Below are 23,251 nucleotides of genomic sequence, written 5' to 3' on the forward strand. Positions count from 1 at the left end.
CATTCAATCATGTCATTTAAAAAAATTTTTTCATCTGCAACAGATTTATTTTTTAAAGGAATGGATTTTGAGAGAAAACAACGTGGGGCAGAAGTATGGAACAGAAAATAAATACAAACATAGGCTATTCTACTAATTGTTTTATAACCACAACAAACTAGTACAGAGAATGCCCTGTACAAAACACGGCAAAGGTTCAAACAACGAGGTGTTCCCTTAGGAAGCCTGAACATTTCAGTCTCTGGTATTTGGAATTTAGGCTGCAGTCCTTGTTTTTGGATGGATCGCTGTGTGTGTGGCGCCATGGTTTTGGTAGCGAAGGCAGCTCCACCCGGCCTGAGCAGTGCTAGCACCTTCCCCAGGAGACCGTTGCAGTTCTCCATGGTAACCATGTGCGATCGAAAGGCCAGGATAAAAAATGCGGACATGTCAGAAGAGATGCAACAGGACTCAGTGGATTGCGCTACTCAGGCGCTGGAGAAACACAGCATAGAGGACATTGCGGCTCATATCAAGAAGGAATTTGACAAGAAGTACAATCCCACCTGGAGTTGCATTGTGGGGAGCAACTTTGGTAGTTACCTGACACATGAAACCAAACACTTCATCTACTTCTACCTGGGCCAAGTGGCCATTCTTCTGCTCAAATCTGGTTAAAATCATGTCATTAAAAAAGAAAAAAAAATCCATTGCTCCCTTTTCCCATTAAAATGAGCTGCAACATTTTTTATGTTACCTACATTATTTGGACTCTACCTACCTCCCTATTCTCTCTCTCTTGGTTCCTGTTGTAATCTAAATATGTCCCCCAAAATTCATATGTTGAAACTTAAATAACAATGTGATAGTATTAAGAAGTGAGGCATTTAGGAGGTTATTAAGTAATGAAGGCAGAGCTCTCGTGAGATTAGTAATCTTACAAAAGGGCTGAGGGAACTTCTGCTGTGTGAGGACACAGTGTTCCTCCCATCCAGAGGATGCAAAAAAAGCCCTCACCAGACGCTGAATGCCAACGGTTTGGTCTTGGACTTTCTCTCCAGAACTGTGAGAATTAAATCTTTATTATTTATCAATTACTCAATATCAAGTATTTTATTATAGCAGGGTAAATTCAGCATGGACAGACTGAGACAGTGCCCCAGTCATAATGACCATGTTTCACTCCCTAGTGTACTCCATGACCCTGGCTCCTTCCTGCTACAATGTGTTAGCACATGCTGCCTCCTACACTTGAAATACTTTTCCCTCTTTTCTATCTGATTACTACACAAATTTTAGCTTTAAGTTCAAGGGCTAAAACTTTTACTGATCACACCCACCTGCCATTTAGATCAGACATCTTTTCTTCCCTTTCCTGTGTCAGGGGGGTGTTGTGGAGGAGACCTGAGATATGGAGTGATTAATGTATTGCTCAGCTCATGAGACATTATCACTTTCTTTTTGTGCACAAATATGACAGGTTATATTTTCTAAAGATGACCTTGACAATATCTCCAGTCCTTCATTATGCTTCTTTTGCCACCCCTCCTACCGAGAGGTGGGGACTGCATCTCCACTTATATCAAAGTGAGGTTGTGACTTCTTCAACCAACAGAGTATGGTAGCTTTGACACTGTGACTTCTGAGAGTAGGTTACTAAAAACCATGGAATCTCTAGTTGGTTTTCTTGGAACACCTATTCAATGGAGGACCTTCTTAGGATGCCCCCTCAGAACCAAGCCATTGGGCTGTGACAAGCCTCAGCCACATAGAGAAGCCATGTATAAGTGTTCTGTTGACCAGTCCCAGTTGGGTCAGTCTTTAAATGATCTCAACTTAGGTTTTAAACATGTGAGTGCAGACATCATCTTAGAAGTAGATCTTACAGCCCTAGGTGTTTTTGTCCCCAGCCATCTGAATCTTCAAAGCAGAGGCCTCAGACATAGCCATTCGGAGGCCCTAGCTCATAGATCTACGAGTATGATAAATACTGTTTTTTTTTATTATTATACTTTAAGTTCTAGGGTACCTGTGCCCAACATGCAGTTTTGTTACATATGTATACATGTGCCATGTTGGTTTGCTGCACCCATTAACTCGTCATTTACATGAAGTATTTCTCCTAATGCTATCCCTCCCCCATTCCCCCACCCCATGACAGGCCCCAGTGTGTGATGTTCCCCGCCGTGTGTCCAAGTGTTCTCATTGTTCAATTCCCACCTATAAGTGAGAACATGCAGTGTTTGGTTTTCTGTCCTTGCGATAGTTTGCTCAGAATGATGGTTTCCAGCTTCATCCATGTTCCTACAAAGGACATGAACTCATCCTTTTTTATGGCTGCATAGTATTCCATGGTGTATATGTGCCACACTTTCTTAATCCAGTCTATCATTGATGGACATTAGGGTTGGTTCCAAGTCTTTGCTATTGTTTTATGTTATTAAACTTTGGAAAGATTTGTTTCACAGCAATAATAATAACCAAGACAAAGGTGCATTTGGTTTATCTCATTATTTATTATTTTTACTCTTTGAGCCATAATTGCCACTCCATTTTTCTTTCTCTTTCCAGCTACACAAGTCTGTTTAACATGTGTTGTTGGATAAGTACATATCCATAAGTAACATTAACAGTTTTTTTTTATATGTATCTATTTTCATTAAAATAAACGATCTTATGCTAAAAATTTCTGCCCGACTTTTTCCACTCCAAACTGTTTCACAGTCATTCTAGGGTGGTATATGAATCTCATGTTCTCTGCTTTTGAATGCTTCATGCTACTCCATGGTGTGCACTCATCCTAGTTTTATTATCCAATTGTCTTGGGCTGAATACCTGGGTAAACTATAACTCCTCTCTTCTTAAAGCAATACTCTAATATGAACTAGCAAATATGTAATAAGGAGTACACAATAAGGAGTGAAATTACTAGTTCAAAGATATATTCGCAAAAAATAACAAGCATACTTAATTTCCCTAAATACTGTTGGATATCTGCAGCTGTCTAAACTTCTAACAACAGTGCACAAAGCACAAGAGTTTTCATTTCATACATATTTGCAAATACTTGGCATTTTTTCTGAGTTCTAATTCCAGTCTTATAGAATCTTGGTATTGTTTCTGTTTAAATTAATATGTTAGCAATGTAATAGAGCAACTTTTCAACCTTGCTGTGAACTGCCTGTTTATGCTTTTTGACCATTTTCACTTGTGTTTTTTAAGTTTGCTTTTGATTTGCAGAGTTTCTTGTAAAATTCTTTGTTTTAAGCATTGAAAATATTTTCTCCAAGTTTCTAATACATTTTATTTAAGAAAAAACTTGAATATTTATGCATTTAAATTTATATTTTTATTAACTTTTTCTTAGCTTTTATATTTTGCCTTTTATATTCAAGTCTTTATCTCATATCAAATTTACCTTTTATATAAAATGTGAAATTTTTTTCTCCACAAAAATGAGCCATTTTTGCAATGCCTTCTACTAAATAATCCATCTTTTCTCCCCTAAAGTTTGAGACCTCCTTAACTCTATGCTCACTGTCTTTGTATACAAGACTGTTAGTGTATCTTTCTGTTCCTATATAAGGAATGCACTGTTTCCATGATAATGTTCTCTAACATGGATTACATGGATTAATGTCTAGTAGCATAAGGCCTCTTCTGTTTTATCTTTTAAAGATACTATTAGTAAGCAACAGAATTTTACTTCTTCATATAAATTTTTAATCTTTTTATGTATTTGTTTTAGAGAAAGGGCCTAACTGTGTCACTCGGGCTGGAATGCAGTGGTGTGATCATAGCTCAATGCAACCTCAAACTCCTGGGATCAAGCAATCTTCCTGCTTCAACCTCTCGAGTAGCTAGGACTACAGGCGTGTGCCACCACATCCAGCTGATTTTTAAAATTTTTGTAGATATAAGGTCCTGTTCTGTTGCCCAGGCTGGTCTCAAACTCCTGGGCTTAAGCAATCCTTTTGTCTCACCCTCCCAAAGTGCTGGGATTATAGGCATGAGCCATTATGCCCAGCCTATTTTACATAAATTTTTAAAATAGCCTCCTCATGTTTTTCCAAAACTCTGTTTGAGTTTTATTGGAATTATTTTGCAATTATAAATACATTTACAAAAAATTAAAACCTTTACAATATTAAGTCATCTCATTCAAAAATATGGTATTAGTTTCCATTTATTTAAATCTTATGCTACAATCTACATTATGACAGCCTTCTAAATTGCTTACAGGTAATTTCTAGATGGTCTATAGGTTGTATTTATTTATCTATTTATTTATTTTTTTATTTTTTGAGATGGAGTCTCGCTCTGTTGCCCAGGCTGGCATGCAGTGGCGCGATCTCGACTCACTGCAAGCTCCACCTCCCGGGTTCACGCCATGCCTCAGCCTCCCAAGTAGCTGGGACTACAGGCCTCCGCCACGACGCCCGGCTAATTTTTTCTATCTTTTTTTAGAGACGGGGTTTCACCGTGTTAGCCATGATGGTCTCGATCTCCTGACCTCGTGATCCACCTGCCTCGGCCTCCCAAAGTGCTGGGATTAGGGGCGTGAGCCACCGCACCCAGCCAGGTTGTTTTTACTTCCTTGCTTCCTTTTGTTTGATTGTCTTAGAGGAGTATTTTGTTTTGCTATTTTGAAAATTAATCTATCTTAGTTTCCTTTCCTTTTAGTTACTGATGGTGTACAGGAACACCATTTACTGTTAAGTTGGTATTATGTGAGATAGTTCTTGTTTCTTTTATTGGGGCCAGTAGATAATTTGTTAATAATAATTATGTTAAGGCAGGGCCTAACTTGTTGCATGTTTTATCATTTTCTCCCATTTATAGTACTGGGATTTAAAAATACACCACTGAAGCCAGTAACAAAGAACTTGAAAGTGTATTACTCACTCTGGCATAAGCACATTGCTGGCAGAGTGACCACTGCTGGGGGAACTCTGACTTTGGGGCAGGTAGAGCAAACTTAGCCCTGAGTGTCTGTGTAATTTGTGAATAATCCTGTGGTTGGACTCAAATCCAGCCTTTGGCGGGGAGACTGAGGGCACAGGGAGCAGGACTGGCTGCCCCACATAAGCACTTATCCAGGTGACTTAGCAGAAGAAGCATAGCTGATGCCCTGGCAAGTGTAATCATTTGGCCAATGTCATCCTGCTGGGGATGACTTATCAACTACATCCAACTCTATTTCTTCACATTATATCGCCTGAAAATAAGGATAGTTTGATATCTTCACAATTTGTTTTTATATGGTCTTATAAAACCGTAATCCATGTTATAGGAACAAAATGGCTGACTCGAGTTAGACTTGCCTACGTTCACCTCCTGGAAGTATCATTAGTAGCTATGTGATTTTGTTTTGTGTGTCTTAGATTGCTGATATATAATTTGGGGATAGTCATAATGTCTAATTCATAGGGTTATCTAAAGTGTTAAATTGATTCATATGCATGAATATTTAGAAGAGTCCTCACAGACACCAGGGCCAAGTTATTTTCTTCAGAGCACTTACATGAGTTTGTCATTATATCTTTTTAAGTGTGATTGTTGATGTCAATTTATTCCACTAGACTCAGCTTTATGAGAGCATCCACTTTATTTAGACTTGCTCACCATCATATTCATAACATTTAGCACATATTGAACACAGTGGGTACTATTTGCTGAATAAATGAAAAGTAATAAATATAAATGTTTATGTACTGCAAATTCTCTCAAAATATTTAATACATCAATGTGATTTTTTTAATTCTAAGATAATATTTAGTGCTTTCTGAGTTTATATGACTTTCATTTTGTCTTGTTTCATCAAAGGGCTGCTAGAGATTAATGTCTACTGTACCAGACCTAAGAAAAATCTGCCCTCCATATTTGACATTTTATTCCTAAACTAAGTAAGACTCTTAGAGAACCACATACTCAGATTACAGTACATTGACATTTGTATTAGTCTGTTCTCTCATTTCTGTAAGGAAATACCAGAGACTGGGTAATTTATAAAGAAATTGGCTCACAGTTCTGCAGGCTGTACAGGAAGCATAATGTTGTCATCTGCTCAGCCTCTGGGGAGGCTTCAGGAAAGCTATAATCATGGCAGAAGGCAAAGGGGGAATGAGCACTTATATGGCCAGAGCAGGAGAAAGAGGGGGTGCCACACGCTTTTAAACAACCGGATCTCATGAGAACACACTCACTATCATTAGAGACGAGAGTACCAAAGGAAATGGTGCCAAACCATTCATAAAAAACAACCCCCATTATCCAATCACCTCCTACCAGGTCCCACCTCCAGAATTGGAGATTACATTTCAACATGAGATTTGGGTGGGGACACAGATCCAAACGCTATTAACATCCATATAACTGTTTATTTGAAATTACAGTTCAGTATAATGTCCTAAGCTTATACCAAGAGGCTTTAGAAGGACAGTTCTATGAAATAACATCAATATATTTACTACAAATAAGTGGCTGAATGTGTATCTTGTTAATGGTACAGGATTTTGTTGGTGAGGCTTACTGCAGGAATTTCTGGCCTTGATAAGAGGAGTATCTTCTCTTTTCTGAATAATTATATTGTTTTGGCATGGAGAAACCACATACTTTTCTCACTAATTGCATTTCCTTGATCACAGTAACCACTAGAAAGCTTACAGTCAAGTTTATAGATACCCTCTAATATGAGTTGAGGGTATCTATAGTACCTCTTCTAACTCCTGGTTTCATATTTTTTCACATTCTTTCATTTTTTATTTATTTTAATTTCTTTAACATATTTTACTTCATTCTTTTTCTTAAAAAATCTTTGTTCTAGACAAGATAAGGTAAACCATAATAAACAAGGAAGCCAATTTACTGTATAGTAATAACAATCGTTTGTAAAAGTCCATATTGCTAAAGTAGCAGAGAGAGAGCAATAAGAGGAACACGATAAAAAGAAGTAATGAATATTAAATATCCGTTGTTATTTTGGAATGGTAAACTGATTTTTCTTTAAGGGACTATACCTCCCTCTCCTCTTTCAATTATTCCAGAGGTCAAAGCCTTCCATACCCTGGCCAGTGACTAATTGAGCCTGGGATGTGATGTAAGCCAGGCCAACTGGACACAATATTGCAATTTTGGATGAAAACATGCAGGCATTTTATTTCTAATTAAACTCCCTTAGAATAGAAGATAAGAACTAAGAGCTGCTGGTGGTAACTGTACCACTGTGTGAAATTGTCTGCCTGAATGAAATTATATGAGTGGAAGCAGATGCATGGAGCTAGAATCCTTATAGATTATTTGAATTTTTGTTTTGTTTTGTTTATTTTGTTTTGTTTTGTTTTTCCTTTTTTGAGATGTTTCTCTCGTTTCCCAGGCTGGAGTGCAATGGTGCAATCTCGGCTCACTGAAACCCCCACCTCCTGGGTTCAAGCAATTCTCCTGCTTCAGCCTCCCTAGTAGCTGGGATTACAGGCACGTGTCATCACACCCGGCTACTTTTTGTATTTTTAGTAGAGACAGAGTTTCTGCATGTTGGTCAGGCTGGCTTCAAACTCCCAACCTCAGGTGATCCACCCACCTTGGCCTCCCAAGATGCTAGGATTACAGGCGTGAGCCACCACTCACGGCCTTTATTTGAAGTTTTGAATTCAGCTAGGCTGAAGCATTGTGGACTTGCTGACTACTAACAATATTCCAAATCAAACAGTAATTACATACCGAAGTAATGTTGCCTCAGCCTGAGTTCTCCCGAAAGAATTGCCTGGGACAAGTATATAAGGACAGGTGGAGTAATTTGCGAATTTATCCCCAGAATTAGGATTGGAGATTGGGAAAAAAGAACCAAGAAAGAAGGAAAATTAACACAAAGATACATTCCCCAGTTGTTTAAAGCAAGGCAACGTGATCTTGATTTTACAAGGACCTCCTAAAGAACACTAAAGTATATATATGCTCAGAATCATCTGTCCAAAGGACCAAAAAGGGGAATATTCATCCACCAGCTCTTATCTCCATCAATCCAGACGTTTCTCCAGAATGTGTTAACTCCCTTATATTTCTAGATTTCACAAGTTTAGTTGCAAGATGGATTTTACCAAAGTGACTCATGCCAAAAAGTGGAGACATGAGGTGTGTTACATGTGAGGTACTATTATCTTATACGTTCACAAATTATTTGCTAAAACGATAGCTGGACTAAAAGTGGAGAGTATATGAAACATGGCGAAAGAGGAGGAATAGTGTAAAGTTAAAACTTTACAGTGTAGAATTGACTGGAGAAAAATGTGGGTCCATCTTCCTTAGCTAGGAAAGTGACTGTCTTTGTATGGATGTAAAACAGTTGTTTGAACTGCATCCTATTTACCTTAGGATTTAAACTGTAAATTACAAAGTCAAGAAATAGAAAAATATGTGTGTTGTGTAAGTTTATTTCTGTGACCCTCATTAAAGTCATATTTCCATTGTATTTAAAACAGGACTACACAGAAGCATAAAAGAAGGCAAAACACCACTTTGTCAAGAAAAGCTCTTTTTTTCTGAGAACAGAAGTCTAAACTGAATAAGAGTTAAATAATTTTGAGCTTCACATGTTTGAACTAGTTGTGTTTTCTGCTTTAAGCTAAAGTTTGTTCAGCAGAAGAATAAAGGATAGAAACAAAGCTGAAAGTAATATGACAACTTGAGAGATAATCCCTGCCTTCAGATCCCTTCTCCAGACATCTGTCTGCCATACCCTTTCATCTAAGCAGAGGTAGTAATTGCTCCCACTGTATGCAGTATCCACTAGAACCACAGTCTTTGTATAAGGGCTGATTATTTCTACATCTTTATCTCTGGTTAGTAATTCAAAATCTGTTGAGAAAGGTGCCTAAGCTGTTATCTGCAGTTAAGGGAGATACAAAGATTTTTCTATGGAAATCCCAGTGCCAGAACCTTGAATGATGTATGGTTCTTCATTGATTTTGAACTCTGCCTACTAGTGTTTGGGATTTGTTACCCAGCTAATATTTTAAGGGATGCATTTTCTTTTTCTCAGAAATCCTAAAGGAGGCTATTAGACCTGGAACAGCTTCACCCATTCCCCAGTCTCTGGGTTCACAAACTCATACTCTTGAATGAAATAATGAGCATTTTACATATCTAGATCCCATTTAAAAAAATTAAAAAAATCCTCCAGTCATGGTGGCACACACCTATAATCTTATCTACTGGGGAGGATAAGGCAGGAGGATCGCTTGAGCCCAGGAATTCGTGGCTGCAGTGAGCTGGGAGGACACCATTGCACTCCAGCCTGAGCAATAGAGGAACCCTCTGTCAAAAAAAAAAAAAAGTAAGCATTTTTCAGAAACAGAGTTCCTCCTCAGTAAACCCTTTCAGATGTAACCCTATCATGTAAATAACAGGAGATCTTCATAGAAAGCAGAATGAGATCAGCTGAGCATAGAACTCACACCACTACCAGAAAAGGGAATCTGGATGTTATTACTCCATTGAATATTTTATGATGCTTAGACTAGTGCTCATTAAGTGCTGTTTCTCTTCTTTCTTTTACCAAAATGGGAGATTTGATTGCAAGCTGATCCATTTTATCAAAAGCAACAGCAGTGTTCAATAGACTTGTCCACCAGATAGTCTTCATAGTTCTACTCCGTTATCTCGATATACTTGGCTTCCCAGAGTTACCCTACAAGACTTATCTCATATAGCAGTGTTTAGATTTCTGAAAACCAAATCCAAAGTCTAATTCTGTGGGTAGCTAAATTACAATGTAGATTGAATTTGCAATATTGCACTTTCATCTTAAAGTTATATCATTTATTAGGAGAAGTGAAACTTTAAAATTTAGTATGATGACATGTGTACAGATTTCAATGATGCTGTCTATCTTAGATCCCTAAATGCTGTTGAGCTTCGTCAGTAAAAGCAAATCACCCTCTCCTTGCCCTAAAAAACCTATAATGGCATCTATTAATGTGGTTGCTTTTCAAGAGAAGGGTGACCCTCCTGAAGGCCTATCACTATCTCATCACATTTCTCCCAAACATATAACAATATTCAAGTTCCAGAAAGCTCTAGGATTTAAGGTACCAAATGGGATCTGTGAGAAGATACCATATACAGGAAAAAAGGCAAGATTTTCCCAAATTTTCCTGAAGTAGAATGGCCTTTGGAAGACTTGGAAATGGAGGCCACTGGGTAACAATTCATTGCTATTGCAAGATGGAGTAAAGTTCTTTAGAACATGGTGTATCTTCTGGATCAGTAATCAATATATGGGACTGTTTCTCCCATATCCAGGAGTACTTGACCTGGGAATCAAGGGGTGAACATGACAGTAGTCTCTATCACATCACTTTTACCCTTTGTTATGTACTACAAATGTTTGTTTCTTTTTCCTGCAACACTGTGCTTTTCTGGTATGGAGGTTTTTGTTCCTGAGGGTGGAAAGTTAGAATCAGGAAGCCCAGCAGTGGTTACAATATGTTATAAATTGAGTCTGCCACCTGGCCACTTGGGCTTCTTATGCCAGTGTACTAACGGGAAATAAGGTAACTGTACAGATTGGAGAATCGAGTCTATCAGGAAAAAATCATGTTGATAGGACTGGGTAAGGAGGGGTGAAACTAGAATGCAGAAGATCCCCTGAGATATCTTTTAGTTATTTCATATTCTGAAGTAAATTTAATTTAAAAAGTACAACAGCCAATACAGCCAAAATTGTTATTGGGACAGATTCTTTAGAAATGAAAGCTTGGGTCACCACCAAGAAATCAGTTAGTTGAAGTTCTTGCTAAGGGCAAAGGGAATACGGATTGTAGGTAAAGGAGAAAGGAAAATACAAATTGCAGCTATGACCATGTGACTACATGTAGAAATGAAGACCAAAGTAGTTATGAGTATTTATTCTTTACATTGACATATATATGTTTGTGTTCTGGTAATTTTGTTGTATTTCTTTCTGTTTCTTATGTTCTTAATATTTAAGGTAAGATGTTATAATTATATCACATTAATATAATGATGAAAGTCATAGCTCTGTGCATAAGTTATAGGATATCAGGGAGGAGTAGTGCTTGGCTAGAAAAGTACTGAACATTACCCAAATACATATAGAGACATTGTGATATGTGAACTTTATATCTTCTTTTGAAAAGACATATTGTTTTAATTTGTATGAGAGACAGTTTTATCAGGTTAGGCTAAAACAAGATTTTGCTATTGTCATTATGTGAAAGTGAAATATGTTTTAAACCTATGTATATAGCTCTCAGGTTGAAAACTGATGGACTGTGATAATTTTGTTTCATGTCAACATGGCTAAGCTGTAACTACAATTCCTAGAATATATTTCCCTTTATACTTCTGTTGGGTTAGAGTTGCCCAAAAGGGAAATATTCACACGTTTAAGAAGGCAGAATTGAAGTAGACACAAGATGCCAGTGGGTTTCAGCTTGTCCTTCCTCTTCCTTTCCCTGCTTGAAGCTTAGCTTTGCAAATACCGGTTCTTCAAGCCAAGTCCACTACCATATGCAGAGAGAATAGCCTTCCATAGATTTCTGCTTTAGCTGTTCTTTGCAGTCTTACGGTATCAGGTGGTATGACCAGGCTTCCTTGCAATTTCCCTGCAAACTCTAAATTATCCATTCATACCAATGCTTTCAGTGGGCTGGTTAGCAGCTCTTCCCTGAACCCTTAACTTCCCTCTTTAGAACTTGCTTTCAGCTCCTCCTGCAATTGTATAAGCAATACATTTCTTATTGTACAATATTCAAAGTGATTAGACTTTCTTGATTGAGCCATGGTAGATCAATAGTTGATTTTAAAACACTTGATTATTATTGCTGTTTTTATATAATTTTGCTGCCTTGGTTTCCAAGTTCCCACTTCCTTTTTATTTTCCTCTTGCTTATCTGTGTCTCCTCTGCTCTTTCTCTTTTTTTCCTTGACCCTTTAATATTAGAATATTCTAGTGCTCAATCTTGGTCCTTGATATGGTTTGGATTTTTGTTCTCTTCAAATCTCATGTTGAAATGTAATCCCCAATGTTGGAGGTGAAGCCTGCTGTGAGGTGTTTGGAGAATGGGGGTAGTTTCCTAATTAATGGCTTGTTGCTATCTCTGTAATAATGAATGAGTTCTCACTCTATGAGTTTACGTGAGATCTGGTTGTTTAAAAGAATCTGGTACTTCCACCTCCCTGTCTTGCTCCTGCTCTCACCATGTGATATGGCAGCACCCCCTTTGCCTTCTGCCATGACTGTAAGCTACCTGAGTCCTCACCAGAAATTCAGAAGATGCTGGCACCTTGCTTTTACAGCCTGCAGAACCATGAGCCAAATACATATATATTTTTCTTTATAAATTACCCAGTCTTAGACATTCCTTTATAGCAATGCAAAATAGACTATCATAGTCCTCTTCTCAATCTGTGATTAATCCTTTGGTGAATTTATGTAGCCTTGCAGTTTACAATATTTGAGTAGCTGTCTTTTATACCAATATCCAATCCATCTGAAAATATTCTGGACTTTACCTTTAAAGTATATTCAAAAAAGCAGAGAAGGAAGATGTCCAACTAGATGCAGCTAGGGGGAACATCTGCCACTGAGGGAATGGGACACCAGGAAGACTGACAAACTCTCAGCACATCTTTGGAACGAAGGCATTGAGAATGGATGGAAGGAGGAAACAGATGCTGGTCTGAAAGAGGAAGAAGCTGGGATCACTGCATGGGGCTGTGTCACACTGGAATACATTCTTGGCCTCCGGTAACTCCTGGGGAAGGGGTGAGTTGAGCAGGCAAGGACTGGCCTGCTCTCACCATGGATCCCTGGAATCCTGCAGCAAGAGACCTCACGACCACCTGGACATAATTATTTTAAAGTTCAGGAAACTTCAATAAAATAGAGGGAAGCAATTCAATGAAATCAAGAAAGTACTAAAATATGAAACTTGGAAATTTAACAGATAAATTAAAATAAAACTCCAAAAACAATTCTAGAGCTGAAAAAAAACTCCACAATTAATAAAATGAAAAATGCAGGAGAATATCAACATCAAAATTGATCAAGCAGAAGGAAAGACCTATGAACTTGAAAATAGGTTATTTAAAAGTACAGGCAGAGGACAAAAGATAAAAAAGAAAAAAGAGACTAAAGAAAGCTTACTGGATTTATGAGACAGCATTAAAAGGGCAAATATTCAAGTTGTCAGTGTTTATATGAAGAAACAAATGTTTGAGTTATAGGGTTGTGCGAAGAAAATAAACAAATTATTAGAAAGGTTATTTAAAAAAAATAGCAGAAACCTTTCCAAATTTGGAGAAAGATATACATATCGAAATACAAAAAGCTTAAATATCTAAAATCAGATTCAACTGGAACAAGATTACGCCAAGATATAACAAAACTGTCAAAAATTAAAGACAAACAAAGGATCCTGAAAACATTCAGAGAAAAGAAGCAAATTAAATATAAGGGAGTTCTAATAAGACTAGCAGCAGATTTCTCAGAAGCAATTTTTACAGGCAAAACGAAAATTAGATAATATATTGAAAGTGCTGAAGAGAAAAAAATAACTGTTAACTAAGAATATTGTATCTACAAACTCTTCTTCAGAAATTAAGAAGAGATAAGACATTTCCCACACAAAAAATGAGGGCTTTCATTATTACCATGTTACAAACAAAATGATAAAGGAAGTTCTTCAAACTGAAAGAGAAGATGCTAAATAGTAACACAAAAACATGAAAGTATGAAACTCACTGGAAAAATTAATCACACACTCTAATACTGTAATGATATTACATAAATCACTTATATCTTTAGTATGAAGGTTAAAAGATAAAATTATTAAAAATAATAGGTACAATAATTTGGTAAGTGACATACAATATAGAAACAAGGTGTGAAATCACAAAGTTAAAATATCAGAACTGATGGTGGAGTAAAAATGTAGTTTTTAAATTAAATCAATATAAATTCATTTTAACATAGATTTTTATAACTATTAGTTGTTTTTTGTAAGCCTCATCATAACCACAAAGCATGAAACTACAGTAAATACACAAAAGATAAAAATAAAGGAATCAAAACATTTCACTAGAGAATATTACTTAGCCACAAAGTAAGACAACAAAAGAGAAAGACTGAAACAAAGGATGCACAAAAAAGCCAGGAAACAATTTTTTTAAATGGCAATAGTAATTACTTACCTATCAATAAATTCGAAGGGTGGAGCCAAGATGGCCGAATAGGAACAGCTCCGGTCTCCAGCTCCCAGCCCCAGTGACACAGAAGACGGGTGATTTCTGCATTTCTGCTTGAGGTACCGGTTTCATCTCACTAGGGAGTGCCTAACAGTGGGTTCAGGACAGTTGGTGAAGCGCACTGTGCACGAGCCGAAGCAGGGCGAGGCATTGCCTCACTCGGGAAGCGCAAGGGGTCAGGGAGTTCCCTTTCCTAGTCAAAGAAAGGGGAAACAGATGGCACCTGGAATATCGGGTCAGTCCCGTCCTAATACTGCGCTTTTCCAACCGGCCTGGAAAACGGCACACTAGGAGATTGTGTCCCGCACCTGGCTCGGAGGGTCCTATGCCCACAGAGTCTTGCTGATTGCTAGCACAGCAGTCTGAGATCACGCTGCAAGGCGGCAACGAGGCTGGGGGAGGGGCGCCCGCCATTGCCCAGGCTTGCTTAGGTAAACAAAGCAGCCAGGAAGCTCGAACTGGGTGGAGCCCACCACAGCTCAAGGAGGCCTGCCTGCCTCTGTAGGCTCCACCTCTGGGGGCAGGGCACAGACAAACAAAAACTCAGCAAGAACCTCCACAGACTTAAATGTCCCTGTCTGACTGACAGCTTTGAAGAGAGTAGTGGTTCTCCCAGCACGCAGCTGGAGATCTGAGAACGGACAGACTGCCTCCTAAAGTGGGTCCCTCACCCCTGAGCAGCCTAACTGGGAGGCACCCCCCCAGTAGGGACAGACTGACACCTCATTCAACCGGGTACTCCTCTGAGACAAAACTTTCAGAGGAACTATCAGACAGCTGAATTTGTGGTCTCACGAAAATCAGCTGTTCTGCAGCCACCGCTGCTGACACCCAGCCAAACAGGGTCTGGAGTGGACACCTAGTAAACTCCAACAGACCTGCAGCTGAGGGTCTTGACTGGTAGAAGGAAAATTAACAAACAGAAAGGACATCCACACCAAAAACCCATCTGTACATCACCATCATCGAAGACAAAAAGTAGACAAAACCACAAAGATGGGGAAAAAACAGACCAAAAAAACTGGAAACTCTAAAAAACAGAGCACCTCTCCTCCTCCAAAGGAACGCAGTTCCTCACCAGCAACGGAACAAAGCTGGATGGAGGATGACTTTGATGAGTTGAGAGAAGAAGGCTTCAGACAATCAAACTACTCTGAGCTATGAGAGGAAATTCAAAACAATAGCAAAGAAGTTAAAAACTTTGAAAAAAAATTAGAAGAATGGATAACTAGAATAACCAATGGAGAGAAGGGCTTAAAGGAGATGATGGAGCTGAAAGCCAAGTTTCGAGAACTACGTGAAGAATGCAGAAGCCTCAGTAGCAGATGCGATCAACTGGAAGAAAGGGTATCGCTGATAGAAGATGAAATGAATGAAATGAAGAGAGAAGGGAAGTTTAGAGAAAAAAGAATAAAAAGAAATGAACAAAGCCTCCAAGAAATTTGGGACTATGTGAAAAGACCAAACCTACGTCTGATTGGTGTACCTGAAAATGATGGGGAGAATGGAACCAAGTTGGAAAACACTCTGCAAGATATTATCCAGGAGAACTTCCCTAATCTAGCAAGGCAGGCCAGCATTCAGATTCAGGAAATACAGAGAATGCCACAAAGATACTCCTCGAGAAGGGCAACTCCAAGACACATAATTGTCAGATTCACCAAAGTTGAAATGAAGGAAAAAATGTTAAGGGCAGCCAGAGAGAAAGGTCGGGTTACCCACAAAGGGAAGCCCATCAGACTGACAGCTGATCTCTCAGCAGAAACTCTACAAGCCAGAAGAGAGTGGGGGCTGATATTCAACATTCTTAAAGAAAAGAATTTTCAACCTAGAATTTCCTATCCCGCCAAACTAAGCTTCATAAGTGAAGGAGAAATAAAATACTTTACAGACAAGCAAATGCTGAGTGATTTTGTCACCACCAGGCCTGCCCTAAAAGAGCTCCTGAAGGAAGCACTAAACATGGAAAGGAACAATGGGTACCAGCCCCTGCAAAAACATGCCAAATTGTAAAGACCATCGAGGCTAGGAAGAAACTATAGCAACTAATGAGCAAAATAACCAACTAACATCATAATGACAGGATCAGATTCACACATAACAATATTCACGTTAAATGTAAATGGGCTAAATGCTCCAATCAAAAGACACAGACTGGCAAACTGGATAAGGAGTCAGGACCCATCAGTGTGCTGTATTCAGGAAACCCATCTCACGTGCAGAGACACACATAGACTCAAAATAAAGGGATGGAGGAAGATCTATCAAGCACATGGAAAACAAAAAAAGGCAGGGGTTGCAATCCTAGTCTCTGATAAAATAGACTTTAAACCAACAAAGATCAAAAGAGACAAAGAAGGCCATTACATAATGGTAAAGGGATCAATTCAACAAGAAGAGCTAACTATCCTAAATATATATGCACCCAACACAGGAGCACCCAGATTCATAAAGCAAGTCCTCAGTGACCTACAAAGGGACTTAAACTCCCACACAATAATAATGGGAGATTTTAACACCCCACTGTCAGCATTAGACAGATCAACGAGACAGAAAGTTAACAAGGATATCCAGGAATTGAACTCAGCTCTACATAAAGTGGACCTAATAGACATCTACAGAACTCTCCACCCCAAATCAACAGAATATACATTTTTTTCAGCACGACACCACACCTATTCCAAAATTGACCACATAGTTGGAAGTAAAGCTCTTCTCAGCAAATGTAAAAGAACAGAGATTATAACAAACTGTCTCTCAGACCACAGTGCAATCAAACTAGAACTCAGGATTAAGAAACTCAGTCAAAACCGCTCAACTACATGGAAACTGAACAACCTGCTCCTGAATGACTACTGGGTACATAATGAAATGAAGGCAGAAATAAAGATGTTCTTTGAAACCAACGAGAACAAAGACACAACATACCAGAATCTCTGGGACACATTCAAAGCAGTGTGTAGAGGGAAATTTATAGCACTAAATGCCCACAAGAGAAAGCAGGAAAGATCCAAAATTGACACCCTAACATCACAATTAAAAGAACTAGAAAAGCAAGAGCAAACACATTCAAAAGCTAGCAGAAGGCTAGAAATAACTAAAATCACAGCAGAACTGAAGGAAATAGAGACACAAAAAACCCTTCAAAAAATTAATGAATCCAGGAGCTGGTTTTTTGAAAAGATCAACAAAATTGATGGACCACTAGCAAGACTAATAAAGAAGAAAAGAGAGAAGAATCAAATAGATGCAATAAAAAACGAAAAAGGGGATATCACCACCGATCCCACAGAAATGCAATCTACCATCAGAGAATACTACAAACACCTCTATGCAAATAAACTAGAAAATCTAGAAGAAATGGATAAATTCCTCGACAAATACACCCTCCCAAGACTAAACCAGGAAGAAGTTGAATCTCTGAATAGACCAATAACAGGTTCTGAAATTGTGGCAATAATCAATAGCTTACCAACCAAAGAGTCCAGGACCTGATGGATTCACAGCTGAATTCTACCAGAGGTACAAGGAGGAACTGGTACCATTCCTTCTGAAACTATTCCAATCGATAGAAAAAGAGGGAATCCTCCCTAACACATTTTATGAAGCCAGCATCATCCTGATACCAAAACCTGGCAGAGACATAACCAAAAAAGAGAATTTCAGACCAATATCCTTGATGAACATTGATGCAAAAATCCTCAATAAAATACTGGCAAACCGAACCCAGCAGCACATCAAAAAGCTTATCCACCATGATCAAGTGGGCTTCATCCCTGGGATGCAAGGCTGGTTCAACATATGCAAATCAATAAATGTAATCCAGCATATAAACAGAACCAAAGACAAAAACCACATGATTATCTCAATAGATGCAGAAAAGGCCTTTGACAAAATTCAACAACCCTTCATGCTAAAAACTCTCAATAAATTAGGTATTGATGGGACGTATCTCAAAATAATAAGAGCTATCTACAACAAACCCACAGCCAATATCATACTGAATGGGCAAAAATTGGAAGCATTCCCTCTGAAAACTGGCACAAGACAGGGATGCCCTCTCTCACCGCTCCTATTCAACATAGTGCTGGAAGTTCTGGCTAGAGCAATCAGACAGGAGAAGGAAATAAAGGGTATTCAATTAGGAAAAGAGGAAGTCAAATTGTCCCTGTTTGCAGATGACATGATTGTATATCTAGAAAACCCCATTGTCTCAGCCCAAAATCTCCTTAAGCTGATTAGCAACTTCAGCAAAGTCTCAGGATACAAAATTAATGTACAAAAATCACAAGCATTCTTGTACACAAATAACAGACAAACAGAGAGCCAAATCATGAGTGAACTCCCATTCACAATTGCTTCAAAGAGAATCAAATACCTAGGAATCCAACTTACAAGGGATGTGAAGGACCTCTTCAAGGAGAACTACAAACCACTGCTCAATGAAATAAAAGAGGATACAAACAAATGGAAGAACATTCCATGCTCATGGGTTGGAAGAATCAATATCGTGAAAATGGCCATACTGCCCAAGGTAATTTATAGATTCAATGCCATCCCCATCAAGCTACCAATGACTTTCTTCACAGAATTGGAAAAAACTACTTTAAAGTTCATATGGAACCAAAAAAGAGCCCACATCGCCAAGTCAATCCTAAGCCAAAAGAACAAAGCTGGAGGCATCACACTACCTGACTTTAAACTATACTACAAGGCTACAGTAACCAAAACAGCATGGTACTGGTACCACAACAGAGACATAGATCAATGGAACAGAACAGAGCCCTCAGAAATGATGCCGCATAGCTACAACTATCTGATCTTTGACAAACTTGACAAAAACAAGAAATGGGGAAAGGATTCCCTATTTAATAAATGGTGCTGGGAAAACTGGCTAGCCATATGTAGAAAGCTGCAACTGGATCCCTTCCTTACAACTTATACAAAAATTAATTCAAGATGGATTAAAGACTTATATGTTAGACCTAAAACCATTAAAATCCTACAAGAAAACCTAGGCAATACCATTCAGGACATAGGCGTGGGCAAGGACTTCATGTCTAAAACACCAAAAGCAATGGCAACAAAAGCCAAAATTGACAAATGGGATCTCATTAAACTAAAGAGCTTCTGCACAGCAAAAGAAACTATCATCAGAGTGAACAGGCAACCTACACAATGGGAGAAAATTTTTGCAACCTACTCATCTGACAAAGGGCTAATATCCAGAATCTACAATGATCTCAAACAAATTTACAAGAAAAAAACAACCCCATCAAAAAGTGGGCAGAGGACATGAACAGACACTTCTCAAAAGAAGACATTTATGCAGCCAAAAAACACATGAAGAAATGCTCCTCATCACTGGCCATCAGAGAAATGCAAATCAAAACCACAGTGAGATACCATCTCACACCAGTTAGAATGGCCATCATTAAAAAATCAGGAAACAACAGGTGCTGGAGAGGATGTGGAGAAATAGGAACACTTTTACACTGTTGGTGGGACTGTAAACTAGTTCAACCATTGTGGAAGTCAGTGTGGCGATTCCTCAGGAATCTAGAACTAGAAATACCATTTGACCCAGCCATCCCATTACTGGGTATATACCCAAAGGACTATAAATCATGCTGCTATAAAGACACATGCACACGTATGTTTATTGCGGCACTATTCACAATAGCAAAGAGTTGGAACCAACCCAAATGTCCAACAACGATAGACTGGATTAAGAAAATGTGGCACATATACACCATGGAATACTATGCAGCCATAAAAAATGATGAGTTCGTGTCCTTTGTAGGGACATGGATGAAACTGGAAAACATCATTCTCAGTAAACTATCGCAAGGACAAAAAACCAAACACCGCATGTTCTCACTCAGGTGGGAATTGAACAATGAGAACTCATGGACACAGGAAGGGGAACATCACGCTCCGGGGACTGTTGTGGGGTGGGGGGAGGGGGGAGGGACAGCATTAGGAGATACACCTAATGCTAAATGACGAGTTAATGGGTGCAGGAAATCAACATGGCACATGGATACATATGTAACAAACCTGCACATTGTGCACATGTACCCTAAAACCCTAAAGTATAATAAAAAAAAAAAATTGAAAAAAAGAAAAAAATAATAATAATCACCTTATTTGTAAATGGATTAAATTATTCAATCTAAAGGCATAGAGTGCTGACTAGATGGAAAAATAGTAATAAATACTTATATCCCAAAAGAAGAAAGATTCCAAATAAACAAAATAATCTTTAGTACACTTGAAGTAGAAAAACAAGAATATACTAAGCTCAAAATTAGTAAAGAAAATAATAAAGATCATGACAGAAATAAATAAAATAGAGGCAGAAAAAATTATATAAAAGATCAACAAAACTCAGTTTTTTTTATTTTTGAAAAGAACAAAATCAGCAAACCTGTGGCTAGACTAACTACTAAAAAAAAAGACTCAAATAAAATTATAAATAAAAGAGAAGACATTACAACAATTCACATAGAAATACAGACGATTATAAGAGACTACCATGAGCAACTATACACCAAAAAATTGGATAACCTAGAAGAAATGAATAAATTCCTAGACACATGCAACTACCAAGATTGAATTATAAATAGAAAATTTGAACAGACCAACAATTAGTTAGGAGATGGAATTAGTAATAAAATACCTTCCATCAAATAAAAGCTCAGAACCTATGGCTTCACTGCTTTATTCTACCAAACATTTCAAAAAAGACTTACATCAATTTTTCTCAATCTCTTGCAAAAAATTGAAGAACAGAGAATACTGCTAAATTCATTTTAATATGCCAGCATTACCCTGATACCAAAGCCAGAAAAAGACATTACAGGAAAAAAAATACAGGCCAATATCTCTGATGAACATAGATGCAAAAATCATCATCAGAATACTAGCAAATTTAATTCAACAGAATATCAAAAGAATCATTCACCACAATAAAGTAGGATTGATCTCAGAAATATATGAATGGTTCAACATATGCAAATCTATAAATGTGATATGCCACATTAACAAATTTTAGGACAGAAAACTATATGATTATCTCTATAGATTCAGAAAAATAATTGATGAAATCCTATGTCTTTTCATGATAAAACTTCTCCATAAATTAGATATAGAAAGACAATATCTCAACACAATTAGAGCTATATATGACAAACCCACAGCTAACATCATACTTAATGGTGAAAATTTTAAAGCTTTCCCTCCATTATTAGAAAGAAGACAAGGATGCCCCTTCTCACCACTTCTATTCAATGTAGCATGGGAAGTTGTAGCCAGAACATGTAGGCAAAATAAAGAAATAAAAGGCATGCAAATTAGAAAGGAAGAAATTAAATTGCCCCTATTTGCACATAATATGCTCTTATATATAGAAAAACTTAAAAACTGACAAAAGAGATAAAACTAATAAACAAATGTAGTAAAGTTACAATATATAAAATCAACATACAAAAATCAGTAGCATTTCTATATACTAACAACAAACTATCTGAAATAGAAGTAAAGAAAACAGTTCTATTTATAATAGTTATCAAAGGAAATTCTTAGGAAAAAATAATCAAGGAGGTGAAAAACTTCTACACTGGCAACTATAAAACATTGATGAAAGAAACTGAAGAAGGCACAAATAAATGAAAAGATATTCTATGTTCACAAATTGTGAGAAATCATGTTATTAAAATATCTCTGTTACTCAAAGTGATCTACAGTTTCAATGCAATACTTATCAAAATACTGATAACATTTTCCATAAAAATAAAATTTGTAAACAGCCACAAATGACCCTGAATATCTAAAGCAATCAGGAACAAAAAAGACAAAACTGGAAGCAAAACATTCCTTAACTTCAAAATATGCTACAAAGATATAGTAATCAAAATAGCATAGTACTGGTATAAAAACAGCACACAGACTGATGAAACAGAATAGATAGCCCAGAAATAAGTCCATGCTTTTATGGTAAACTGATTTTCAGGAAAGGTGCCAAGACCTTACAATGGGGAAAAAACTGTCTGTTCAATAAAGTGTGCTGGAACAACTGGATATCCACATAAAGAAAAATGAAACTAGACCCTCATCATATACCATATATGCATGTCAATCAAATTAAAATAGATTAAATACTTAAATGTAAATCCTGAAATTGTAAAACTACTGGAAGAGAATATAGGGACAAAACTCAATGACATTTGATTGGGTGATAATTTTTTGGATATGAACTCAAATGCATAGGAAACAAAATCAAAAAGAGATACATGGGATTTTGTTAAATTAAAAAGCTTCTGCACAGCCAAGGAAACCATCAACATAAACAGACAACCTACAGAATGGGAAAAAATATCTGTAAACTATATATGTGCTAAAGGGGATTAATATCCAAAATATATAAGAAACTCAAATAATTCAACAGTAAGACAACTCAATTAAAAATTGGTCGAAAAATCTGAATAGATATTTCTTAAAAGAAAATTTACAAATGGCCAACAGCGATCTGAAAAAAAAACTCAATATAACTAGTAATCAGAGAAATGCAAATCAAATCCACAATGAGTTAGCACTATACTAATGTTAGAATGGTTATTATCAAAAAGACAAAAGATAACAAGTGTTAGTGGGATGTGGAGAAAAGGGAACACTGAACACTGTTGGTGAGAATGTAAATTAGTATAGCCATTATGAAAAACAGAATTGAGGTTCCTCCAAAAATCAAAAACAGAACTACCATATGATCCAACAATCCCACTACTAGGCATATTTCCAAAAGAAATGAGATCAGCATATCAAAGAGATATCTACACTTCCATGTTCATTGCAGCATTATTCACAATAGCAAAGATTGGAACCAACCAAAGTGTCCATCAAAGAATAAATGGATAAAGAATATGCATTATATACACAATGGAATACTATTCAGCCTTTAAAAAGGAAATCATGCCATTTTTGACATAGATAAACTTTGAGGACA

General features: G+C 37.4%; 1 protein-coding gene across 1 annotated transcript; it reads left to right on the forward strand.

The window, feature by feature from the left end:
• Window positions 1-312: 312 nt before the first annotated feature.
• On the forward strand, window positions 313-658 carry LOC129484000 (dynein light chain 1, cytoplasmic-like). The gene has a single exon (XM_055281405.2). The coding sequence runs from the start codon at window positions 382-384 to the stop codon at window positions 655-657; it is 276 nt and encodes a 91-aa protein (XP_055137380.2). The 5' UTR covers window positions 313-381; the 3' UTR covers window position 658.
• The last annotated feature ends 22,593 nt before the right edge of the window (window positions 659-23,251 follow it).

This window comes from Symphalangus syndactylus, chromosome 6 (assembly GCF_028878055.3).
Source record: "Symphalangus syndactylus isolate Jambi chromosome 6, NHGRI_mSymSyn1-v2.1_pri, whole genome shotgun sequence".
Lineage (NCBI taxonomy): Eukaryota > Metazoa > Chordata > Mammalia > Primates > Hylobatidae > Symphalangus > Symphalangus syndactylus.

Coding starts and splice junctions, on each gene's coding strand:
- LOC129484000 (XM_055281405.2), top strand. CDS start 382: ATGGTAACCATGTGCGATCGAAAGGCCAGGATAAAAAATGCGGACATG.